We start from the raw sequence: 23,807 nt of genomic DNA, 5'->3' as shown, positions 1-23,807 counted from the left end.
GAAATTGGAGTCAGAGAAAATAACTTGAAGTTAGCTTTTAACTATTGCCTTACTACTCCATCAAGTAGTATGAGGTCAAAAATATTTTTTCCATCAACTAGAAAAATTTGCACAAAAAATGTGCTTATATTCCCAGCAATGACACAATTGACACATATTTTTTAAAAGCCAATGCTAAGTATTAATACAATTATATTATTTACTTTAACATTAATTAACATTAATAAATAATATTTGATTTTCAGCTCATTATTATTAAATTTTCTTACTTTTATGTTTTCTTTTTGGAAATTCTGATAATTTTATATGTAAACAATGTATATTATAATAATTTTTACTGTTTATAATTTTAAGACTTCAATTACACTTGTTTAAAAATACTTTGCTAAATATTATATTTGAATTGTGTTAAATGCTTAGTGCCAAAAATTTTGTTTACTAAATCCTGAATTTGTATTTTGCAAAAGTACATATTGAAATACCAGTATTGGCATTTTCCTCTGGTGTTGCTTTTATTAGGAAAAATGTTAAAAGGCCACCGTTTTCATTCATAGATGATGGCAGGTTGAACACAGATAATGGTGATTGGGAAGAAAGAGAAATATTTTTTTTTAACATCTTTATTGGAGTATAATTGCTTTACAATGCCATGTTAGTTGCTTCTTTATATCAAAGTGAATCAGCTATACATATACATATATCCCCATATCTCCTCCCTCTTGCATCTCCCTCCCACCCTCCCTATCCCATCCCTCTAGGTGGTCACAAAGCACCAAGCTGATCTCCCTGTGCTATGCAGCTGCTGCCCACTAGCTATCTATTTTACATTTGGTAGTGCATATATTTGCACGCCACTCACTCATTTCATCCCAGCTTACCCTTCCCTCTCCCCATGTCCTCAAGTCCATTCTCTACGACTGAATCTTTATACCTGTCCTGCCCCGAGGTTCTTCAGAAACTTTTTTTTTTTTTTTTTTAGATTCCATTATACATGTTAGCATACGGTATTTGTTTTTCTCTTTCTGACTTACTTCACTCTGTATGACAGTCTCTAGGTCCATCCACCTCACTACAATTAACTGAATTTCCTTTCTTTTTATGGCTAAGTAATATTCCACTGTATATACATGCCACATCTTCTTTATCCATTCATCTGTTGATGGACACTTAGTTTGCTTCCATGTCCTGGTGATTGTAAGTAGTGCTGCAGTGAACATTGTGATACACATATTTTTTTGAATTATGGTTTTCTCAGGGTATATGCCCAGTAGTGGGATTGCTGGGTCACATGGTAGCTCTATTTTTTGTTTTTTAAGGAACCTTCATACTGTTCTCCATAGTGGCTGTATCAATTTACATTCCCACCAACAGTGCCAGAGGGTTCTCTTTTCTCCACACCCTCTCCAGCATTTACTGTTTGTAGATTTTTTGATGATGGCCATTCTGACTTGTGTGAGGAGATACCTCATTGTAGTTCTGATTTGCATTTCTCTAATGATTAGTAATGTTGATCATCCTTTCATGTGTTTGTTGACAATCTGTATATCTTCTTTGGATAAATATCGTTTTAGGTCTTCTGCCCATTTTTGGATTGGGTTGTTTGTTTTTTTAATATTGAGCTCCATGAGCTGCTTGTAAATTTTAGAGATTAATCCTTTGTCAGTTGTTTCATTTGAAAATATTTTCTCCCATTCATCTTGCTTATGTTTTCCTCTGCTGTGCATAAGTTTTTAAGTTTCATTAGGTCCCATTTGTTTATTTTTGTTTTTATTTCCATTTCTCTAGGAGGTGGGTCAAAAAGGATCCTGGTGTGATTTATGTCATAGAGTGTTCTATGTTTTCCTCTAATAGTTTTATAGTGTCTGGCCTTACATTTAGGTCTTTAATCCATTTTGAGTTTAGTTTTGTGCATAGTGTTTGGGAGTGTTCTAATTTCATTATTTTACATGTACCTGTCCAGTTTTCCCAGCACCACTTATTGAAGAGACTGTCCTTTCTCCACTGTGCATTCCTGCCTCCTTTATCAAAGATAAGGTGACCATATGTGCATGGGTTTATCTCTGGGCTTTCTATCCTGTTCCATTGATCTATATTCTGTTTTTGTGCCAGTACCATACTGTCTTGATTACTGTAGCTTTGTAGTATAGTCTGAAGTCAGGGAGCCTAATTCCTCCAGCTCCATTTTTCTTTCTCAAGATTGCTTTGGCTATTCAGGCTCTTTTGTGTTTCCATACAAATTGTGCAATTTTTTGTTCTAGTTCTGTGAAAAATGCCAGTGGTAGTTTGATAGGGATTTCATTGAATCTGTACATTGCTTTGGGTAGTAGAGTCATTTTCACAATGTTGATTCTTCCAATCCAAGAACATGGTATATCTCTCCATCTATTTGTATCATCTTTAATTTCTTTCATCAATGTCTTATAGTTTTCTGCATACAGGTCTATTGTCTCCTTAGGTAAGTTTATTGATAGGTATTTTATTCTTTTTATTGCAATGGTAAATGAGAGTGTTTCCTTAATTTCTCTTTCAGACTTTTCATTATTAGTGTATAGGAGTGCACAAGATTTCTGTGCAGTATTTTGCTGCATCCCATACATTTTTGGTCATTGTGTTTTCATTGTCATTTTTTTCTAGGTATTTTTTGATTTCCTCTTTGATTTCTTCAGTGATCTCTTCTTTATTTAGTAGTGTACTGTTTAGCCTCCATGTATTTGTATTTTTTACAGATTTTTTCATGTAATTGATATCTAGTCTCATAGCGTCGTGGTTGGAAAAGTTATGTGATACAATTTCAATTTTCTTAAATTTACCAACGCTTGTTTTGTGATCCAAGTATGATCTATCCTGGAGAATATTCCATGAGCACTTGAGAAGAAAGTGTATTCTGTTACTTTTGGATGTAATGTCCTCTAAATGTTAATGAAGTCCATCTTGTTTAATGTTTCATTTAAAGCTTGTGTTTCCTTATCTATTTTCATTTTGTATGATCTTTCCATTGGTGAAAGTCGGTGTTAATGTCCCCTACTATGATTGTGTTACTGTCGATTTCCGCTTTTATGGCTTTTAGCATTTGCCTTATGTATTCAGGTGCTCCTGTGTTGGGTGCATAAATATTTACAATTGTTATATCTTCTTCTTGGATTTGTCCCTTGATCATTATATAGTGTCCTTCTTTGTGTCTTTTAGTAGTCTTTATCATAAAGTCTATTTTTTCTGATATGAGAATTGCTACTCCAGCTTTCTTTTGATTTCCATTTGCATGGAATATCTTTTTCCATCCCCACTTTCAGTCAGTATATGTCCCTAGGTCTGAAGTGGGTCTCTTGTAGACAGCACATATATGGGTCTTGTTCTTGTATCCATTCAGCTAGTCTATGTCTTTTGGTTGGAGCAGTTATTCCATTTACATTTAAGGTAATTATCTATATGTATGTTTCCTATTACCATTTTCTTAATTGTTTTGGGTTTGTTATTGTAGGTCTTTCCCTTCTCTTGTGTTTCCTTCCTAGAGAAGGTCGTTTAGCATTTGTTTTGAAGCTGGTTTGGTGGTGCTGAATTTTCTTAGCTTTTGCTTGTCTGTAAAGGTTTTAATTTCTCCATCAAATCTCTATGAGATCTTTGCTGGGTACAGTAATCTTGTTTATAGTTTTTTCCCTTTCATCACTTTAAATATGTTCTGCCACTCCCTTCTGGCTTGTAGAGTTTCTGCAGAAAGATCAGCTGTTAACCTTATGGGGATTCCCTTTTGTGTTATTTGTTGCTTTTCCCTTGCTGCTTTCAATATTTTTTCTTTGTATTTAAATTTTGATAGTTTGATTAATATGTGTCTTGGCATGTTTCTCCTTGGATTTATCCTGTATGGGACTCTTTATGCTTCCTGGACTTGATTGACTATTTCCTTTCCCATATTAGGGAGTTTTCAACTGTAATCTCTTCAAATATTTTCTCAATCCCTTTCTTTTTCTCTTCTTCTTCTGGGACCCCTATAATTCGAATGTTGGTGCATTTAATGTTGTCCCAGATGTCTCTGAGACTGTCCTCAATTCTTTCCATTCTTTTTTCTTTATTCTGCTCTGTGGTCATTATTTCCACTATTTTATCTTTGAGGTCACTTATCTGTTCTTCTGCCTCAGTTATTCTGCTATTGATTCCCTCTAGATAATTTTTAATTTCATTTATTGTGTTATTCTTCATTGTTTGTTTGCTCTTTAATTCTTCTAGGTCCTTGTTAATTTTTTCTTATATTTTCTCCATTGTATGTCCAAGACTTTGGATATCTTTACTATCATTAGTCTGAATTCTATTTCAGGTAGACTGCCTATTTCCTCTTCATGTGTTTGTTCTAGTGGGTTTTTTCCTTGCTCCGTCATCTGCTGCATATTTCTCTGTCTTCTCATTTTGCTTAACTTACTATGTTTGGGGTCTCCTTATTGCAGGCTGGAGGTTCATATTTCCTGTTGTTTTTGGTGTCTGCCCCCAGTGGCTAAGTTTGGTTCAGTGGGTTATCTAGGCTTCCTTGTGGAGGGGACTGGGGCCTGTGTTCTGGCTGATGGGACTGGATCTTGTCTCTCTTGTGGGCAGGACCATGTCCTGTGGTGTGTTTTGGGGTGTCTGTGACCTTTTTATATTTTAGGCAGCCTCTCTGCTAATGGGTAGGGTTGTGTTCCTGTGTTGCTAATTGTTTGGCATAGGGTGTCCAGCAGTGGAGTTTGCTGGTCATTGAGTGGAGCCAGGTCTTAGTGTTAAGATGGAGATCTCTGGGAGAGCTTTTGTTGTTTGATATCACGTGGAGCCGGGAGGTCTCTTTTCAACTCACCTCAGAGGCACAGGCCTTAAACCTGACTGGAGCATGGAGACCCTGTCAGCCACATGGATGAGAAGAAAAAGGAGGGGGGGGAGAGAGAGACAGAGAGAGAGAGAGGGAGGGAGAGAGGGAAAGAAAGAAAAGAAAGTTATTAAAATTAATTTTTTTAATTATTAAACATAAACAAATTACTGTAATAAAAAAATAAGAAAGAAAGAAGAGAGCATTGAAACCAGAAAACAAATCCACCAATGATAATAAGCACTAAAAACAATACTAAAAATAAAAAAAAAAAAACTGACACACAGAACCCTAGGACAAATGTTAAAAGCAAAGCTATACAGACAAAATCACACAAAGAAGCATACAAATACGCACTCACAAGAAAGAGAAAAAGGAAAAAAAATGTATATATATATACAGAAGGAAGAGAGCAGCCAAATCAATAAACAAATCTACCATGATAATAAGCTCTAAATACTAAACTAAGGTAAACATAAGACCTGAAACAAATTAGATGCAAAAAGCAAATCCCATGTCTACATTTGATCCGGAAGTCCACCACCTCAATTTTGGGATGATTCATTGTCTATTCAGCTATTCCAGTGATGCAGAGTATATCAAGTTGATTGTGGAGATTTAATCCACTGCTTCTGAGGCTGCTGGGAGAAATATCCCTTTCTCTTCTTTGTTCGCACAGCTCCTGGGGTTCAGCTTTGAATTTGTCCCCGCCTTTGCATGTAGGTCACTTGAGGGCATCTGTTCTTCACTCAGACAGGACGGCATTAAAGGAGCAGCTGATTAGGAGGCTCTGGCTCACTCAGGCCGGAGGGAGAGAGGGGTCCAGGATGCGGGGCCAGCCTCTGGCGACAGAGGCTGGCGTGATATTGCGACAGCTTGTGGCGCACCGTGTGTCCTCCCAGGGAAGTTGTCCGTGGATCACGGGACCCTGGATCATGGGACCCTGGCAGTGGCAGGCTGCACAGGCTCCCAGAGGAGAGGTGTGGATAGTGACCTGTGACTGCACACAGGCTTCTTGGCAGCTGCAGCAACAGCCTTAGCCTTTTATTCCCGTCTCTGGGTCCACGCTGACAGCTGCGGCTCATGCCTGTCTCTGGAGCTCATTTGTGCGGTGCTCTGAATCCCCTCTCCTCCCGCACCCCAAAACAATGGTCTCTTGCCTCTTAGGCAGTTCCAGACATTTTCCTGATTCCCTCCCAGCTAGCTGTGGTGCACTAGCCCCCTTCAGGCTGTGTTCACGCAGCCAACCCCAGTCCTCTCCCTGGGATCTAACCTCTGAAGCCCGAGCCTCAGCTCCCAGCACCCACCCGTCTGGGAGGGTGAGCACACAAGCCTCTCACGCTGGTGAGTACTGGTCAGCACCAATCCTCTGTATAGGAATCTCTCTGCTTTGCCCTCTGCACCCCTGTACCTGAACATTCCTCTGTGGCTCCAGCGTTTCCCCGCCACCCTGCCAGTGAAGGGGCTTCCTAGTGTGTGGAAACCTTTCCTCCTTCACAGCTCCCTCCCAGAGGTCAGGTCCTGTCCCTATTCTTTGTCTCTGTTTTTCCTTTTTTCTTTTGCCCTACCCAGGTACGTGGGGAGTTTCTTGCCTTTTAGGAAGTCTGAGGTGTTCTATAGGAGTTGTTCCAGATGTAGATGTATTTCTGATGTATTTGTGGGGAGGAAGGTGATCTCCACATCTTACTCCTCCCCCATCTTGAAGGTCTCCAAGAAATTGTTTAAATGAGACGGAATCTGCCAGACTTGGCAATTTGGGGGATATGGTGTATACAGAAAAAAAAAGGGGGGGGGAAGAAGGATACTCTGGTTTCTTGTATGAACTTTGAGTAAATGTAGTTATGAACATTACCATTCATGTGGTGAGAGAATGTGAGAGAAAATGGAGGAAGAAGGGGAGAGGAAACAGAAGAACAAGCAAGAAGACAAAATAGCAAATAGTATCATTTCAGAAATGCTACAATTTCAATTATTAAATAAGTGTTTAAAATGGTTCTGATGAACATAGGGGCAGAACAGGAATAAAGACACAGACATAGAGAATGGACTTGAGGACATGGGAAGGGGAAGCTGAGACCAAGTGAGAGAGTGGCATGGACATAAATACACTACCAAATGTAAAATAGATAACTAGTAGGAAGCAGCCACAATAGCACAGGGAGATCAGCTTGGTGCTTTCTGACCGCCTAGAGGGGTGGGATAGGGAGGGTGGGAGGGAGATGCAAGAGGGAGGAGATATGGGGATATATGTATATGTATAGCTGATTCACTTTGTCATAAAGCAGAAACTAACACACCATTGTAAAGCAATTATACTCCCAATAGATGTTAAAATAAATAAATAAATAAATAAGTGTTTGAAAAATTCATAGACCCTCCCCCTGCAATCTCTATTCTATTTTATGCACCAAATATACTGTGATGGATTTGGCATCTCTTCTAGGGCAGCAGAGTCTAACTGATGACATGGTAAAGCAGACCATGAATGACAAACAACAGGAGGCTCATCACAGTTCTCCCTTCAGTTTCTTAAACCTATGCTACTTTGAATCTGACCAGAGCCAGTTCCCCCACTGTTTATTGCCAGTGAGTGAGATTAAGAGTATTTCCTGGGCTTCCCTGGTGGCGCAGTGGTTGAGAGTCCACCTGCCAATGCAGGGGACGAAGTTTCGTGCCCCAGTCCGGGAGGATCCCACATGCCGTGGAGCGGCTGGGACCATAAGCCATGGCCGCTGAGCCTGCGTGTCCAGAGCCTGTGCTCCGCAACGGGAGAGGCCACAACAGAGAGAGGCCCGCGTACCGCAAAAGAAAAAAAAAAAAAAAAGAGTAGTTTCTAGTCTTACAGTTAGGAAAGCAGTGTATGTATGTGGAGGCCTGGTACACGCTTGCATTCCTATGATGGGAATCTGAATATATTTTACCAGAAAGATAATTCTCTGCAGTGATTATTTCTATAGTATCATTAAGACATTGCTTTGTATACATTATAGATTTAATAACCTGTTAATATCTAATCAAGGAACCTAACCACTTTTATCTGGAACTTGGAAAATGCCACTTTAAAAATCTAGTTAGAAAATAATTTATGAACACTAATTGGAAGTTACTAATGTGAAGTTTGAAAGTTTTGATACAATGGGTCTGTTTTAAGAGCATCAGCGTAAATCATGCTACTCGAATTTGTGTTAAGGATATTATACTCAGAATTGCTCTTTACCTTTTAGCTTGTGAGCACTTTAATTTCGGATTTTGTTTTTTTTTGCTACATCTTTAGAAATTCATGTTATAGTTAATGTGGAAAAAATATTGTATATAGCTCTCTCCCTTCCTATACCGAATTTAAAGATTCTAAGGAGAGGGCTGTAAATGTTTTAATCCCCTAATAGTCCAAAAGGCCAGTAAGCTTCTTAAAGCTTACTGAAGAGTTGAACTGTGCTGTAACTTTGTTTTCTGTAATTGAAGTTGAGAAAAACTAGAAACAAGCCTACATTTAGCATTAGTCAAATTACTGTCTTGATATTCAAGTAGCACTCTGATATTTTGATATTGGCTTATTTTTCCCATGTTTAAGGCTCCATGAATTGTCAAATAAAAATGACTTCTGAAGTATTAGGACGTTTTTAGGTCCTACTGTGAACAAGCAATGTAGGCGTTTTCTTCTGAATTTTATTTCAGATATCTCTACCACAGGACCTCTTGGCACGGGAAGCACCACTACCAGTACCACCCTTCGGACCACAACTTGGAGCCCAGGCAGGAGTACCACCCCATCGGTGTCAGGAAGAAGAAACCGGAATATCAGCACCGCATCTCCAGCAGTTGAGGTACTTGATGACATTACCACACACCTTCTGTCAGGATCATCCCAAATCCCAGTTCTGGAAGAGAGCTGTGAGGCTGTGGAAGCTCGAGAAATCATGTGGTTTAAGACCCGTCAAGGACAGATGGCAAAGCAGCCGTGCCCTGCAGGAACTATAGGTAAGTCTGTCCTACAGAGCTGAGCTAAAAGTGTATTGTTACTTTGGCTTGCTTTCCTAGGTTTTTTTTTCTTTTTTTTTTTTTTGGTCACAACGTAGTTTTGTTACTTAACATTTGATTAAATTCTGGACTCAGCCAAATTACAATTTATAGCCAAGTATTTTCAGAGTTTGAGAATGCAACCTGAAGAAGTCACAGGTGAGAATTTGGTGGGAATACCTGTGAGATCAATAGTTTTCACCCATGCTGTGAGGTCAAGTTACAGTTAAGCTATGGATATCCCAGCTACTCCAAAGGGCCAGCTCACCTATGCAACAGCCCAGAGTGAATCACTGGATTGGTGGGAGCTAGTTCTCATGCTTGTGACCAATTGTCAAATGTTTATTGCAGAAAACTAGATCAAGGACTTCTGTATTAGATGATCATTGAAACTACCTAACATTTAACAAAAGAGAAGATTTGACTATCCTTTATTACCAGTCATCATAGCTGTCCTTTAATAGTTGGAGCCTCTTGACATTGTCAGGGATGATGCTGGCAGGAGCCAGCCTCCTCTTACACAGCATCCACTAGAGAGATCAATCCTGCATTGTTTTCTCTAGGAGGTAGTCAAGAACTTGATAGCTCTTTGTCCCCCCACCTTTTTCTTTTTGCTGATGTGATTCATAATATCACCAAATGGTAACCATATTATTATTTACAATTTTAAGCCAGAAATAGTTTGATTTCTTATTGTTACAGATATTGATCTTCATAAAACTAATACTTGACACCCTGCATAAAATTTGCATTATTGCATAAAATGTGTAAATAAAACAAATGCATAATAGACATCACTAGACCAGCATTGTTAGGAGCTGTGATTTTGGGTGTTATTGATTTGGTTACTTCAATAGGTTTGTCTTAACAAAGTTTCAATGTGGAAATGTCCTTCTGAATTCCATGGTATATGAAGTGGTGGGAAGATAAGAAGATATATAAAAGTGCACATTTAATTTGTTTTCATCAAAGTGTTTAAAAATATTCTGAGATCTTCCTTCCCTTTATGAAGGGGCACAATATTTAGTTCCAGAGTTTTCTGTGGTATTGGAATCAGAAAACATTTTGAACTTTTCTCTTAGCACTGTCTCCTTAGTTCTGTACCTCAGTTCCTTTATCTCTAAAAGAGAAATAATAACAGCCCCCCTTTCTTCAGATGTTTGTTGTAGAGGTTAGTGAAATACTTTATTTGAAAGCAGTTTGCAAACTGCAAAGCACTACAGAAGTATGTTGTTCTTGTTCTGTGAAAATTGAGAAAGAGATTTACAGAAAACCTTCTGAAGCCCTCCCTCCCAGGTGACTGTGCTTACTCTGCAGTCTTCTTTTTACCCTTTCTCTGTCCCCTCTGCTGTGCCCCTGTCCAAGGCCCACACAGTCTTTTCTCACCTGAATTATTGCAATAGCTTCCTCACAACTTCCATATCACTCCCTGAAATTCATCCTCCATGCTGCTGCCACAGTTATCTTTCTACAGCCTAAATCAGCCCATTTGTCTCCTCTGCGTAATGGTCTTCATTGATTTTCCAGCACCTACAGATGACAGACAAGGGCGTTTATGATCTGGCTCTGCCAGCCTTTCCAACTCCATTAAATACAACTCCCCTACCCACTAGACCTCAATTCAAAACACTTGATGATTCCCAAAGACAGCATATTTTTCCTTTGCCTGGAATGCCCTTACCCACCTTGTTTTCCTGAAAAACCTGCAGACTGATTCCTTTAAGACTCAACAGCTACCTTGCCTCTGAAAACTCAAACAGTAAGCCCCATGGAGTCAGGTACTACATTCATCTAATTCATGAAGTTATTCCCTGTACCTGGTGTAGTTGTCAGCAAATGCTTTAAAAACATTGAGTGTTTGTTGTGTTATGTTTCTCTAATGCCAATTGCTTGCTAGGCACTGTACATGGTGTTTTAATAGACATTACTTCAGTTTAATGATCATAGTCTTACCTTTGCTCATATTTGAACATATTATGGATATAAAGTCATTATAAAAAGATGGTTTGAACATTTGAAACAGACCTATTTCTCTCATTATTTTAGGAGTATCAACTTATCTATGCCTGGCTCCTGATGGAATCTGGGATCCCCAAGGACCAGACCTTAGCAACTGCTCTTCTCCTTGGGTCAGCCATATAACACAGAAGGTAAATCATGTCACTGACAAGGAAGACTTTGCCAGATCTAGATCCTCTGTTGTTGACTATAACTGCTGTAAACAAAATAGTCAATATTTTTTTAATTAATGTGGAAAAAATTCTCCATTTTATTTTAAGATTTAATGACAAGCCTAATATTCTATGAGCTAATTCTAGAATTTTGTTGTTCTTAAAGAGGAAATCCATGTACTTCCTCTAAGCCAGGCAGTTTTATTATTAATAAAATTTTTATGGTATTGTGAACTACAGATATAAAAGTCCAAGAGGTATTATAAATCAAGCAAGCAAAAGCTTCTAGCATATATACATATGGATTTTCCTGTGGAAATAATAATTACAAAAAAAAAAGTCTACCTTTGGAATCTTAATCCATTTGATAAATGTTCTGTAACCTAATCATTTATCAGTGTTAAAAGTATACACACATGTGACAGAATCTTGAAGACTCAAATTTGCAGGGCTTATTTGGTTGCAATATGTTGAACATTTTTATTATTAATGCACTGTGGGGCTTTGAATTGATTTCATTGCAAACAGAGACCAGATGTGCATTTATGCCAAAAGGGCTATGGGATGAATCCTTATTATAGCAATTTGTGCGGATTTATGCACTCTTAAAATGGAGAGTCCTTCTATGTTACATTAGCTATGCTGAGGAATTTCTGAAAGAGATTTTTCCTGAGAAGTATTACAAATGATGGCCTTACTAAAAGCCTCTCTGTGCCATTTGCTCTTTTCTCTATTTGTTTTTAACCAGGCTTATCCTCAATAATATACTGTTCAATAATCCATAAATATCTACCCAGTAGATTGTTTAGCAGATGAGCCATAACCATCTATTTACCCTAAATCATGGAAGAACAGTGGTTATATTGACTCCAGTTACCCTCTTACATGTGCATCTCCATACTTGTTGCTATTCATAATGATGCTTCTCCAATTTCAGTACTGTTCCTGCCACAGTTTTTATGTCCTTTGATTTTTATTACAATGTAGCTCAGACCCCAGGGCAAGTAACTCTTCCTGAATGTGATCAGATTAAAAGATCAGTAGCATATCTCCTTACATTAGTGACTTTTAAAAAATATTCCCTATGTACTAAGCCTGGGGGTTAATATTAATTCAGTAATAATTCACCTAGAAAGTGAATGTTTTCATGATAATTCCTGAATATGGTTGGCCTATTTCATTGCAGAAATTACTGGTGACTTTAACTGATAATGATGCTTAATTATTTTCTTTCCTCTGCAGACCTGCTAATCTTGTGACAAAAGGCACAATTCCTTGCAAAGAGCAGACAGCTCTTGCCCATTTGATTTAGGGATGGAATGTTTTTGTTTTATAGCAAGTATGTTCCGTTCTTTTGGAGCATTTCTGTGTAATCCTGTAGCACGTGTAAAATTATGTTGTATTATAATTATATTAAGATTATACAACTTAGAGAGTTGGAATTTATAATAATACCTTAGCTTGATTACTTATAAATTTATAGAATTGTCAAAAGTATAACAGGAGGTTTTTGAACCCTGTGAATTGGCTTATGTAACTATTGCCAGGTCAGTGCTGGAGCTGGTATTTAGCTGGGTCTACCTTTATCAACATGTCACATTTAGTCACAACACTGGCTACACTGTGAATAGATCATGATGGCCTTTATATCCCACACCCACTTACCTAGTCTCTCTTCACTTCTCTCCACTCTTTTACTTATACCTCCAACTATTTATGCTATTCATTAAACATAAATGATAGTTGAACAGGTTACCACAAAACTCTAACACTTTTAACTATTCACATCATAAGCTTCTGAGAGAGAATTTGTATGTGCTGTCCACAGAGTTATTTGTCCCTATTTTCTCTCCCTTCTCCCCAAAGCATCTTCCACAGAATTCATCCCTTTGCTCATTTACTCCCTCAGTACCTGAGTCCCAAAAACAAACAGATGGAACCTTTGAAGAGGGTTTGTTTACAGTGGCATTTGTGGGAGCAGAGGTGAACTGCAAGGGATTGAGAGGAACCCAGAGCTAGTAATAGGGATGGAGCCTGTTCCCAACCCTAGGCCTCTGGTTGCCAGATCAATGGAATGACAGAAAACTGGTAACACGGTATCCTTGAGAGGAAAGATGGGGCTTCCCTGGTGGCTCAGTGATTGAGAGTCCACCTGCCGATGCAGGGGACACGGGTTCGTGCCCCGGTCCGGGAAGATCCCACATGCCGCGGAGCGGCTGGGCCCGTGAGCCATGGCTGCTGAGCCTGTGCGTCCGGAGCCTGTGCTCCGCAACGGGAGAGGCCGCAACAGTGAGAGGCCTGCGTACCGCAAAAAAAAAAAAAAAAAAAAAAAAAAAGAAAGATGACCTATAGACAAGAGACACAACCTAGCCTCAGGCAAATCTTCAGAAAAGATCTAGGCGAATAAATACTCTGATCTCACCCACTCACCTCTTCCAGCCTCCTCACGTGCCCAGACTCACCACTGGCCAAACCCAAACAAAAGCCAGAGAAGAAGGGTGCTCTTACTAACATCATGTAAGTCCACCTCCTAGGGCAGAGAGAAGGATGGAGGAGGATGGAAAGTGGCCTTCCTTGAAATAGCAAATGGAAAGTAACCAACAGAGTTCACAGTTTTTGCTTCCCTTCTCTCACCCCTCCTCCCTTTCCCATCCCCCTCTCTTTCTCTCTTCACTGCCCCTCTCTTCCCTCCTTCCTTTCCCTTGTTCCAACCCCCTTCCTCTGTTCTGACCTCCCTGCTTTTCTTTAATTTGTTTGTTATGCCGGTGTGAAAAAGTAAAATTGAAATAGGTGTCCGGAATGATTTGTTCCTTCCCTCCTCTGCTCATTGTGGTTCAGACTTTTAAAATAGAGTAACACTTGTTACCCGCAATAAAAGCATAGAAGACAAAAGAAAAGAAGGGGTGATTCTCTCATTTAAACAGTGTTTTCAGTTTTCCCTCTGCAAGTTTGTGGGTGAATGTACCTTGGAACATGAGGCCCATCTCTTATGGCTTTATAGTGCCTGTGGGGAATTCCTGAGGGCTTTAAAGATAAGACCACCCTGGATCGCAGTCACTGCATCTTTCCCATGGGAGGATCTTTCATGTTGTTATTGGTACTATTCACTCACTGTATGTCAGGCACCACTGTAGACAACAAGTGTACACAAATAAATGTATCAGGATGCTTACTTTAGTTGGAAAAAGCAAACCTTAAATTTTCATTTTCATTAAGAAATGAGTAATATTTTTTTTCCCCTACAGTCAGACCAGGAGGGAGAAAACAAGCAAAGAATCTTGATGGTTTCTGATTCACAACTGAATTTGGCCACTTACATACTGGTGAAATTATAGATTAAATTTTGAGTGATATTAAAGAATAGATTACATTTCACTAGAGAAAATGTAAACCTTTAAAGGCAGAAGAAATTTGTTACAAACTGGCCAGAATACTTTCATAATCATGAGATTTAATAATTTGTATAGAAGGGGAAAAGCAAAAGTTGTACAAAAAGATGCAGTGATGGAGTGTAGGGGCAGGGAGGGAAAGAGAGATTGGTAGGTGGGTGGGTGGGTGGATGAATGGGTGGACAGAAAGATAGGTACAAAGATAAACAGATGATTGGATACAAAGATAGATTAAATAGATAGTGAGATTAGGTACATATGTCTCCAAATTAATGTTTTAAAAATATGTTTCTGGTCATATTGGAAGCCAACAAATTAGTTTAGAGCTCTGCCTGCCTTCTCTAACATATGTGGTAAAATATCCTGTTTTCTCACATTTCTTTTTTTTTTTTTTTGCGGTATGTGGGCCTCTCACTGTTGTGGCCTCTCCCGTTGCGGAGCACAGGCTACGGACATGCAGGCTCAGCGGCCATGGCTCATGGGCCCAGCCGCTCCGCGGCATGTGGGATCTTCCCAGACCGGGGCACAAACCCGTTTCACCTGCATCGGCAGGCGGACTCTCAACCACTGCGCCACCAGGGAAGCCCTCTCACATTTCTTAATGACTGTTTGCTGAAATCATAGTCTCTGGCTTCAGCTTGACCTCTAGCTTGGACTCAAGTTATCAAAAAGGAGTTTATACTTTCTATTTTGCATACCTTTAAAGAATTCATTGCACTTTATGATCCCTCCTGTCTTTTTTTCAATTGGAAACTGTGAAATTAAAGTTGTGAAGACATTCTGTATTTATTTACATGTAAAGTAAGGTCTGCTTCCTACTTCATTATCTGGTCCAACTATTATATGAAAAAGATATGCCTGAACTATTACTGGGAAATAGTCTTCTTATTTCTAGCAAACTGAAATATCTTTTCGTTTGTTTGCACACAAACTACTGACAGCTTCTGAGATAATGTAAGATTCTTCCTGCATTTTCTAAAGAAGGATGTGAAGATCTAGAAATGATGTTGCTGTTTTACAGTATAAAATAAGCCGGTGATTTGCTCTGGAAGACTGGTTGAATCCTGTCACCCAGATCTTAATTTCTCCATTCTTTTAGCCTCTGTAGATCTACTATGGAATGAAAGTTAAATTGCTTGTTAATTTAATCAGAGATTAGCGGCATTTCCACATCTTCAGGCTCATTTAGCCCACATTCAGTTGTAAGCTAGAAGCATTTTATTGTTTATATACCTACTTGACTCAGATTTATAGAAAAAATAGGCAGATCTTTCAAAGAAATGGTAGCTTTGTACTTAAACAATATGAGTAACTTCTTCATGAATTGTTTTGACACCTGATTAATGTTTGATACAATAAATCCCATAAAATGTCAAAGCTTATTTCAAAGAAAACTGTTTTTCCTTGTGTCAAAATTTGAAATGCAAATAGTATCCATCTCTGTCATAATTATTATCCTTAACTGCAGGGTTTCCCCTCCCCTATTGAAGCCCTAGGTATAATCCCACCATTTCAATACAGGCATTAATTTCCTAATCCTCAAAAACTCATAAGATTTCTCAGTGTGCATGTACTTATTTCTGAGAAATAACTTAAGCAGAATAAAAGAAATGTTAGAGATAGACATTGTAATGATGTCTTTAAGGTAGAATATATGAAATAACTATTTCAATCCTGCCTCTTTGCACAGAAGACTTGAGGCAGATTCAATATATGTATATATTTTTGTATGGAAATAAGATAATAATAACTGTGGTGAGAGAAATAAATAGGACCATCAGAAAGAAGAGTAGCTTCTGGATGCCCCTGGAAAGAATATGGTTAGTGAAGGCCTGGTTTGATAAGGCAACCTTTGAACTGAGCTTGAACCTTGAGATCACAGTGACTAGGAGAGATTCCAGTTGATGGCACCACTGCCATTAACAACAAGAAAATTGGAGATGACTCTTGGTGCCTCCCTTTCCTTCCCTTCACACATCCAATCAGATAATAGGCCTGTCAGGGTACTTGTAAATCTCTCCCAAATCAGGCCAGTTGTCACTTTTCTCCACTGCTACTACCCTTAATCCTCAATAGCTCCTTCTACTGCTGTGGCAGTAGAAGACCTCACAGCAGGTCCCCTTTCATTCACTCCTGAACCCTCTAATCCATTCTACTGAGTTTGATTTCAAATGTAAGACTGATTAGACCACTCCTATTTAGACTCCAGTACATTCACATCACTCTTTTTTTTTTTTTTTTTTTTTTGCGGTACGCGGGCCTCTCACCATTGTGGCCTCTTGCATTGTGGACCACAGGCTCCAGATGCGCAGGCTCAGCGGCCATGGCTCACAGTCCCAGCCGCTCCGCGGCATGTGGGATCCTCCCAGACCGGGGCACGAACCCGTGTCCCCTGCATTGGCAGGCGGACTCTCAACCACTGCGCCACCAGGGAAGCCCCATTCATATCACTCTTAACACAATTTTCCAAAATCGTCGTCATGACTTCCAAAGTGGGACTACTCAATCTTGCTTACCTCTCCAGCTGCCTAAACCCCAGTCACAAGTGCCCTTTGTGCAGCACCCTTAAGACTCCCTGCCCGCCTCTCCTAAAAGTTGCTCTCTCTGCCTGGAAACTCCTGCCCTCATCCCAACCTAATTCCCTCTTTTCTATTTCATCTCAGATTATACATTCTTTCTCAGAGAAGTATTTCCTAAATTATTCCCTAACTTCATACACCAGGTTAAAATGCCTTTTAACTACTCTACCACACTGGGATTCTGTATTGCCCTCAAAAAAACTGAAATCAAATTCTTGTGCAGTTAATTTCTTAATAGCCCTTCCCTTGCTAGTACGTAAGGTCCTGTTATTGGGAACCATTTTATCCCCAGACTTTAGCATAATACTATTAGAAATTAAAATTTTGGTTAAATAACAAATGAGCATTTAGACTGAAGGAACAATTGTTGAAAGTAGAGATAGAGATATTCTATTTTTTTAAAAACTAGATATATATATTTAATACATACAGACACACAATTTGTGCTATGTAAGTACCAAACTGAATTCTGAAGATAGAAAAATGTGCTTTTTCTTTCTGTTCTGCCTTTAGTACCCTGTCTTCCCAAACCATGATTACTTAGACTTCGCTTTTTATATAACATCCTCTTGGCTCTCTTTCCCCACCAGTCCCTACCAGAATTTTATCTTACTAAGTCACGCTCAACTTATCTTTTAACTTTCAACTTATTGTTACTTTCTGTTGCTTTCCCACCTAATTTCCAGGTGTTTATTACCTCTGTACTATATTTCAATAACACCTCATATACATTCTGTTATCATAATTGCATTGTTGAATTAGTATTATCTGCCTTTATGCACCCTCCCCCGCAATACCAACTAGTAGAACGTGAGATTCCTGAGTGCAAGAGCCACATATAAAATTTGTCTTTATTTCCTTAGGAAATAACAAGTGTCCAAATGATTGTTGAATGAATGAAAGAATTTTACTATGATTTCTTCAATTTTAAGAGGAAGAGAGGATCATAATGAATAACTGGTTATATTAGTTTTTATTTTACTTTAAAAACATGCTTATCACATTTTTATTATAAACATTTTTATAACTTATTTGTACTTTAGTTTTTTTTCTTACAGCTTTCTTATTGGTGAATATTGAGTTCCAGAGTTCTTTTGTGGGATTAATTAGATTTATTCTTCATAAATAAACACTTGAGTGCTAAAATGTAGTTACTATTTTTAAGATAATCCACTAGAGATTTTCATATTTGACTCACGGTTTTACAACACTACACTATCGGCTATTGACACATATATAGGCAGCATCATTATCTTTTATGTTGAGAGCAGTGATATTTTGACTTATTAGTCTTTTACATTTTCAACTTTTTCATTACTGTACATAAAGAAAAAGTTTAAATTTTTATGTTAGTAAATTACATAGGCCTCCTTTTTCACCTTATCATGTCCTACCCCAATGTTATAGTAATTAATAATTGAAGACTATGTTTGTACAACTACACAGAAAAAGAAAAGAAATTGAATTACAATGTGAAAATACCTATTTTTTTCTGTTTGATAAGTAATTTTGTTTTTTATAATGTTCCGTGATAGCTGTAATGAAAGTCAGTACTTGCATCTTTAGTTTTGAGGATAATGTATGAAAGAAAGCCTATTATCTAGTAGATCTCAGCCTTTTTCCAACAACACCCATTTAAGTGAATCAAAAGACTCCAGAGGTGCATGTGCCTTGACATTTTCTCATCGAAAAAATATTATGTGGTAATAAAGGCATAGAAGAAAACAATACAGTAATAATGATGATAAAACAATTATACAAGTGCATAATGCTTAAAGTAAAACAATAGTAATTCCACAAATAGATTCATTTTTATAAGAATAGCATAGGTAGGAAACTACAACAAATGCAAGACTCTATGGATGGCGGATGTAGCATCTGTCACCCCATTGATCTCCAGGGTTGATTTGGCTTATCTGGCTGGCTAGACGTGTTTCCCCTTCCTCCCTCACCACTCCACGTGCATCCCTTCCAAAGCTGCTCGCTTGGTTGAAGAGGATGACCTTTCCCAATAGAGGAGGACCATTCTTCAGTCAAGGGTATATAAGTAGGTGCGCTCCCCTGCTAGAACCTCCATTCAAGCTCTCAAGGTCCATTTGTAGGAGAACATAGGGTAGTCAAGCTTCCAAGACTCTAGACATATCCAAATGAGGTGCTGTATGTGGCAGTCTGCCTTTCTATAAATATATATATATATATATATATATATATATATGAGTGGTGCATTGATTAAAAGAATATCCCTTTGGAAAATTATAGGAATTCCAGCTATCTGGATACTCATGTGCACAGGAGTTTTGCAACATTGCCAAGCAATTGTATCAGGTGTTCAGACTTACTGATGGAATATTGAATTTGAATACTTCATGAGTACTAGCATTTCACCAATTTAATTAACAAATACTGAATTTTATAAATCATTGATTTACTAGATTACAAGTAAGTAGCCCTAAATTATATGTAATGATTAAATGTATGGATTATAATCACATTTATGTCACTTTGTGACCACTTAAAAGTACCACTTAAAAGATCCATCAGTGGGTCTACATTGACTTTGCTACACACTTATCCTTGAACCTTATAATCTATTCCATTTGGTCTTAGAAGTATCTCAGGTTTTCAGGTCCTGACCATAATTTACAAATTCAATAAATTTAGTGCAGGTGTTTTTATATTTTAAGGGTTTCTAAAAAGTACCAATTAACTATATAATAATACTTTAATATATTCTTCTTGTAAACTTTAAACATTGCAGAAAAGGATTTGTTTTTTGATTTCCATCTTTCAGATTTTGTTTTATGCGTTTAAACATATACACATATATATATAAATGTAAAATATTTACATATAATATTGTTTTTTATAGGTAAAATGTTTATATGCTACTCAAGTTGTGTTTATATTTCACAAATAACATGCCTATATATATTAGCACATAAATAATTTTTATACTTGCATTTATTTTAACTCAATATTACATGTTGAAGATTAACGTTAACAATATTGTTCTCTTTCATACTTTTAAACTGTTGATTAATATTCCATAGTATTTATATACATGAGCAGTTTTCCACAGTCATAACCCATTTTGTTTTCTATTATAAGCAAGCTAGAATGAGCATCTTTGAACATATCTATTTCATAACAGTGGGATTATTTTTTTATGGTTGATAGTGATAAGAGAAATCTCTGTCTTATACAGTCTTCACATTTCAGAGTTTAATAGATGCTAACAATTTATTCTACATAGGAAGTATGCAAATATACACATTCAGTAGTAGTTTATGATGGTCATATACATTTTTAAAAATCTTTGCCAACCTTTGTTATTAAACTATTTTTATGTTTTTGAATTAGGATTTTTCTATATACTTGAGAATGTGATTATTAACAATTTAGTTATTCCAACTTCTCCAATTTATTCATGTTTCTTTAACATTCAATACCGCTACAAATATTTATTAAGCATCCCTGAGTAGATAGTGATAACCTATTTGACTAAGAGTTTTTGTTGTGCCCCTTATAGCTTTCTGGATATCCATTAGGAAGATAGCCTTACGAAGAGAGGAACTTTCTGTTTGGGATCCTAAGTTCTGTATTAGACTGTGTTAAAGATAGAAAAAGAGAAGAAAAGAAAATTTTCTAAATAATGACACTATTATATATTTAAGTAGTAATAGAGCAGGCTAAAGTCAGGAAAAGTCCGTGCCAAACCATTTACAATCTCTAGGAAGTGGGAATATATAGAGGCAAAAGAAGACACATTCATGATTTTGGCATTGCATACCTATATCTGTATTATGTAAATGTTTTATAATCTTATTTTAGTCTATTAGTTTAAAAATGATAAAGGACATGATAAATTGGGAAATTACACTTATTTTTTTTTAAGTTCCCCAGGCCTTCCTTATAAGCTAATATATATTCCTGTCTTCTTATTACCCAGAGCTATCAAATTTGCTCAAGTAATCAGAGGGTATTAGTCTATCTGTTTTTTTTTTTTTTCTTTCTGGCGGCACGCGGGCCTCTCACTGCTGTGGTTTCTCCCGTTGAGGAGCACAGGCTCCGGACGCACAGGCTCAGCGGCCATGGCTCACGGTCCCAGCCGCTCTGCGGCATGTGGGATCTTCCCGGACCGGGGCACAAGCCCGCGTCCCCTGCAGGCAGATTCTCAACCACTACGTCACCAGGAAAACCCAGTCTATCTCTTTTAACATCTTGGGATTGTTGACAATTTGAAAAATTCTTGTAGAATATACTTGAAAAAGCAGCACGTACTTTCAGAAAAGGAAAGTGCTAGAAACTAAGCAATAGTTTGCTACCTGGTACATTGGGAACAAAATCTCTTAGTAAGAAGATGAAGAGCACTTTGAAAGGCAGGGATTTTATTTGGAATTAAATTTTCACAGAGTTTAGCAGCCAGTGAGTATTCGTTGTGAACTAAGTGCTAAACTAGGCATAATGGAAAATTTGTACTGGCCACTGTCAACATCCAATTTAGAAATGCATAGAAAAAAGTCATAGGGCAAACCTTAGACTTAACCACTCAGATGGGTAAACTAAGAACAATTTCTAGAAGTTAGATTCCTCAAGAGGAGCTTCCTAAAGGCATGAATTTCAAGTTAGGTATTGAAGAAAATAATGGATTAGCAGGAAAACTTAAGGAGTGTATACCAAGTAAAGATGGGGTTTAATAACTTTCTCGCCTCAATGATTAAAACATATGCAAAAGCAATTGTCCAAAGAAACCAATAAAATTACTTATTTAAGATCTCTTTCCTTTTTCTTCTGTTTTCAAAATTATAGTTGAAATCTGGAGAGACAGCTGCCAATATTGCTAGAGAACTGGCTGAACAGACAAGAAATCACTTGAATGCTGGAGATATCACTTATTCAGTCCGGGCCATGGATCAGCTGGTAGGCCTCCTAGATGTACAGCTCCGGAACTTGACCCCAGGTGGAAAAGATAGTGCTGCACGAAGTTTGAACAAGGTAAGGACCTTTGTTACATGTATCTTTAAAGTTGTAAAGTCAGTGAGACTTCCCTGATGAATTTATTTCTTTCCATAAAATCAGATCATTCTAAAGAGAATTGCTAGCTATATTCAATTCACTTCACTACTGTAGTATAATAATGACCTTATTTGACTTTCAATCTAAGGAACAATAAATGATATCTCTCTATATGTATTTTGAATTTGCAATTCTATTTTCCATAGTACTCTTTTGTATGCTAAATTCTGACAGGGTTATTATAGATAAATGCCATTTCTTTTGGGTGTTTTTTCCCTGTCAAACCTTTATATTAATATAATTAACAGTAAAACAAATGTCTAATCAACAAGCAGAAATTTAGAAAATAACAATGAAAAAGGATATTAGTAATACATTATAGATTTTTTAAAAAATAATTTAACCTAATTCATATTACATTAAAAAACTCATATGGCAAGTATTTATTTTTATTTCCTTTTGATTTTTAAATTACTGATTTTGTATCATTACCATTATAACTTAAAAGGTTTAAATGTGTTTCAGCAACTTTGAATTGTAACTAATAAAAATAATTTGTTTTTAAAATTTTAAGGAATTTTATGTATTTTAATTTATATTTCTAAATCTACTATATATTTATATACATTATATACTCATATATAAGCATTTTATATATAACCTCTACACATATAAACATTTTATTTACATAAGTATGTAAAATATATTTAATATATTTATAACGAATATCATTTATTTATGTAACAAAATATCACATGGTGAAAAGACATTAGAATGATGCCATCAGATAACATGTATTCCCTGAATGGCATTTTTGTAGTAAAGATAATCGGTTATTGAAACTTGATTTTAAGATCTCAAATATCAGTGATGATCTTATTACTTAAAAAAGCAAAAATTTGACAGTGACCTTCTAATGTCCTGTATAGAATTCACTAAATGAACATTCCCCTTTAGAATGAAAAAATAACTTTGCAGACTGGTCTTTATTATGTTTATTTCCTTTCTGTCTTATTAGACTAGGAGTCTCACTCATGAACCGGAAGAAATTTTTTTTAAATAATAATGGTTCGACATTAAAAAGCTAGATATTTTATCTGTCAGTTTTTTCTGCAATTTCATCCTCAGAAAATAGATTCAGCTTTATCAATTAGATATAAATTATTACTAAAGTTTTTTTTCATGCTGAGCAGAAAGGAGTTATTTTTGTCATTCATATTCCTGATAGAATCTCAACCAAGTCGCTGGCAGAATATAATCCACAGCTGCCTATGTAGTCTGGGCAGGCATGCTGTGATTTTAATGTGTTATCACCCAGGCTGACTGGAGGCTATTAATGAATATTGCTGCCAGCTATTGTTATCATAATGTACTGGATATAGTAATTTCTATTAATGTTACATATCCATACCATTACTTGTTATAGCAATACTTTGTATCTTTATTTAAAAATGGTGTCGATGTCTGACAATATCAGGTAAAGCTGGCAATTAATGTCACATTCTAACTAGCTACAGCTAATCAGCTCGCCTAGTCTGAATATCAAATAACTGCATAATGGACACATTTTCATTTGTGAAGCTTTTTAATGCTCTCTTTTGTTTCTTATTTGGCTCTTTTCAGCTGTTTATATAACGTGGTTTGTTATATGTTAATTTGCATGATGGGGTAAGAAGATGGGAGGGCAGAGGTTATTCACATGCTTCCTGGCTTGCTCTCATTTCCTGTGGTTCCCACTGTTCCCTGAAGCAGTTTTAACCCATCAGATTTGCAAAGTCAACTTCGTACAAATCAATTGAGCTCCACATTG

At 37.1% G+C, this 23,807-nt stretch overlaps 1 protein-coding gene across 9 annotated transcripts in view; it reads left to right on the top strand.

Moving 5' to 3' along the window:
* Window positions 1-23,807, top strand: part of ADGRL3 (adhesion G protein-coupled receptor L3) — a 585,975-nt gene that overhangs the window by 402,255 nt on the left and 159,913 nt on the right. For 6 of the 9 annotated variants that reach the window (XM_060090762.1, XM_060090771.1, XM_060090735.1 and 3 more), the window contains 3 exons: window positions 8,501-8,803; window positions 10,889-10,992; window positions 21,791-21,976. In XM_060090762.1, coding sequence (XP_059946745.1) covers window positions 8,501-8,803; window positions 10,889-10,992; window positions 21,791-21,976 — 593 coding nt within the window. The remainder of the gene's footprint in view (window positions 1-8,500; window positions 8,804-10,888; window positions 10,993-21,790; window positions 21,977-23,807) is intronic. The other 3 variants (XM_060090753.1, XM_060090744.1, XM_060090782.1) reach the window with 1 other exon arrangement.

Source organism: Mesoplodon densirostris, chromosome 1 (assembly GCF_025265405.1).
Source record: "Mesoplodon densirostris isolate mMesDen1 chromosome 1, mMesDen1 primary haplotype, whole genome shotgun sequence".
In the NCBI taxonomy this organism is placed as follows: Eukaryota; Metazoa; Chordata; class Mammalia; order Artiodactyla; family Ziphiidae; genus Mesoplodon; species Mesoplodon densirostris.
This window is presented reverse-complemented; position numbering and strand designations above follow the sequence as displayed.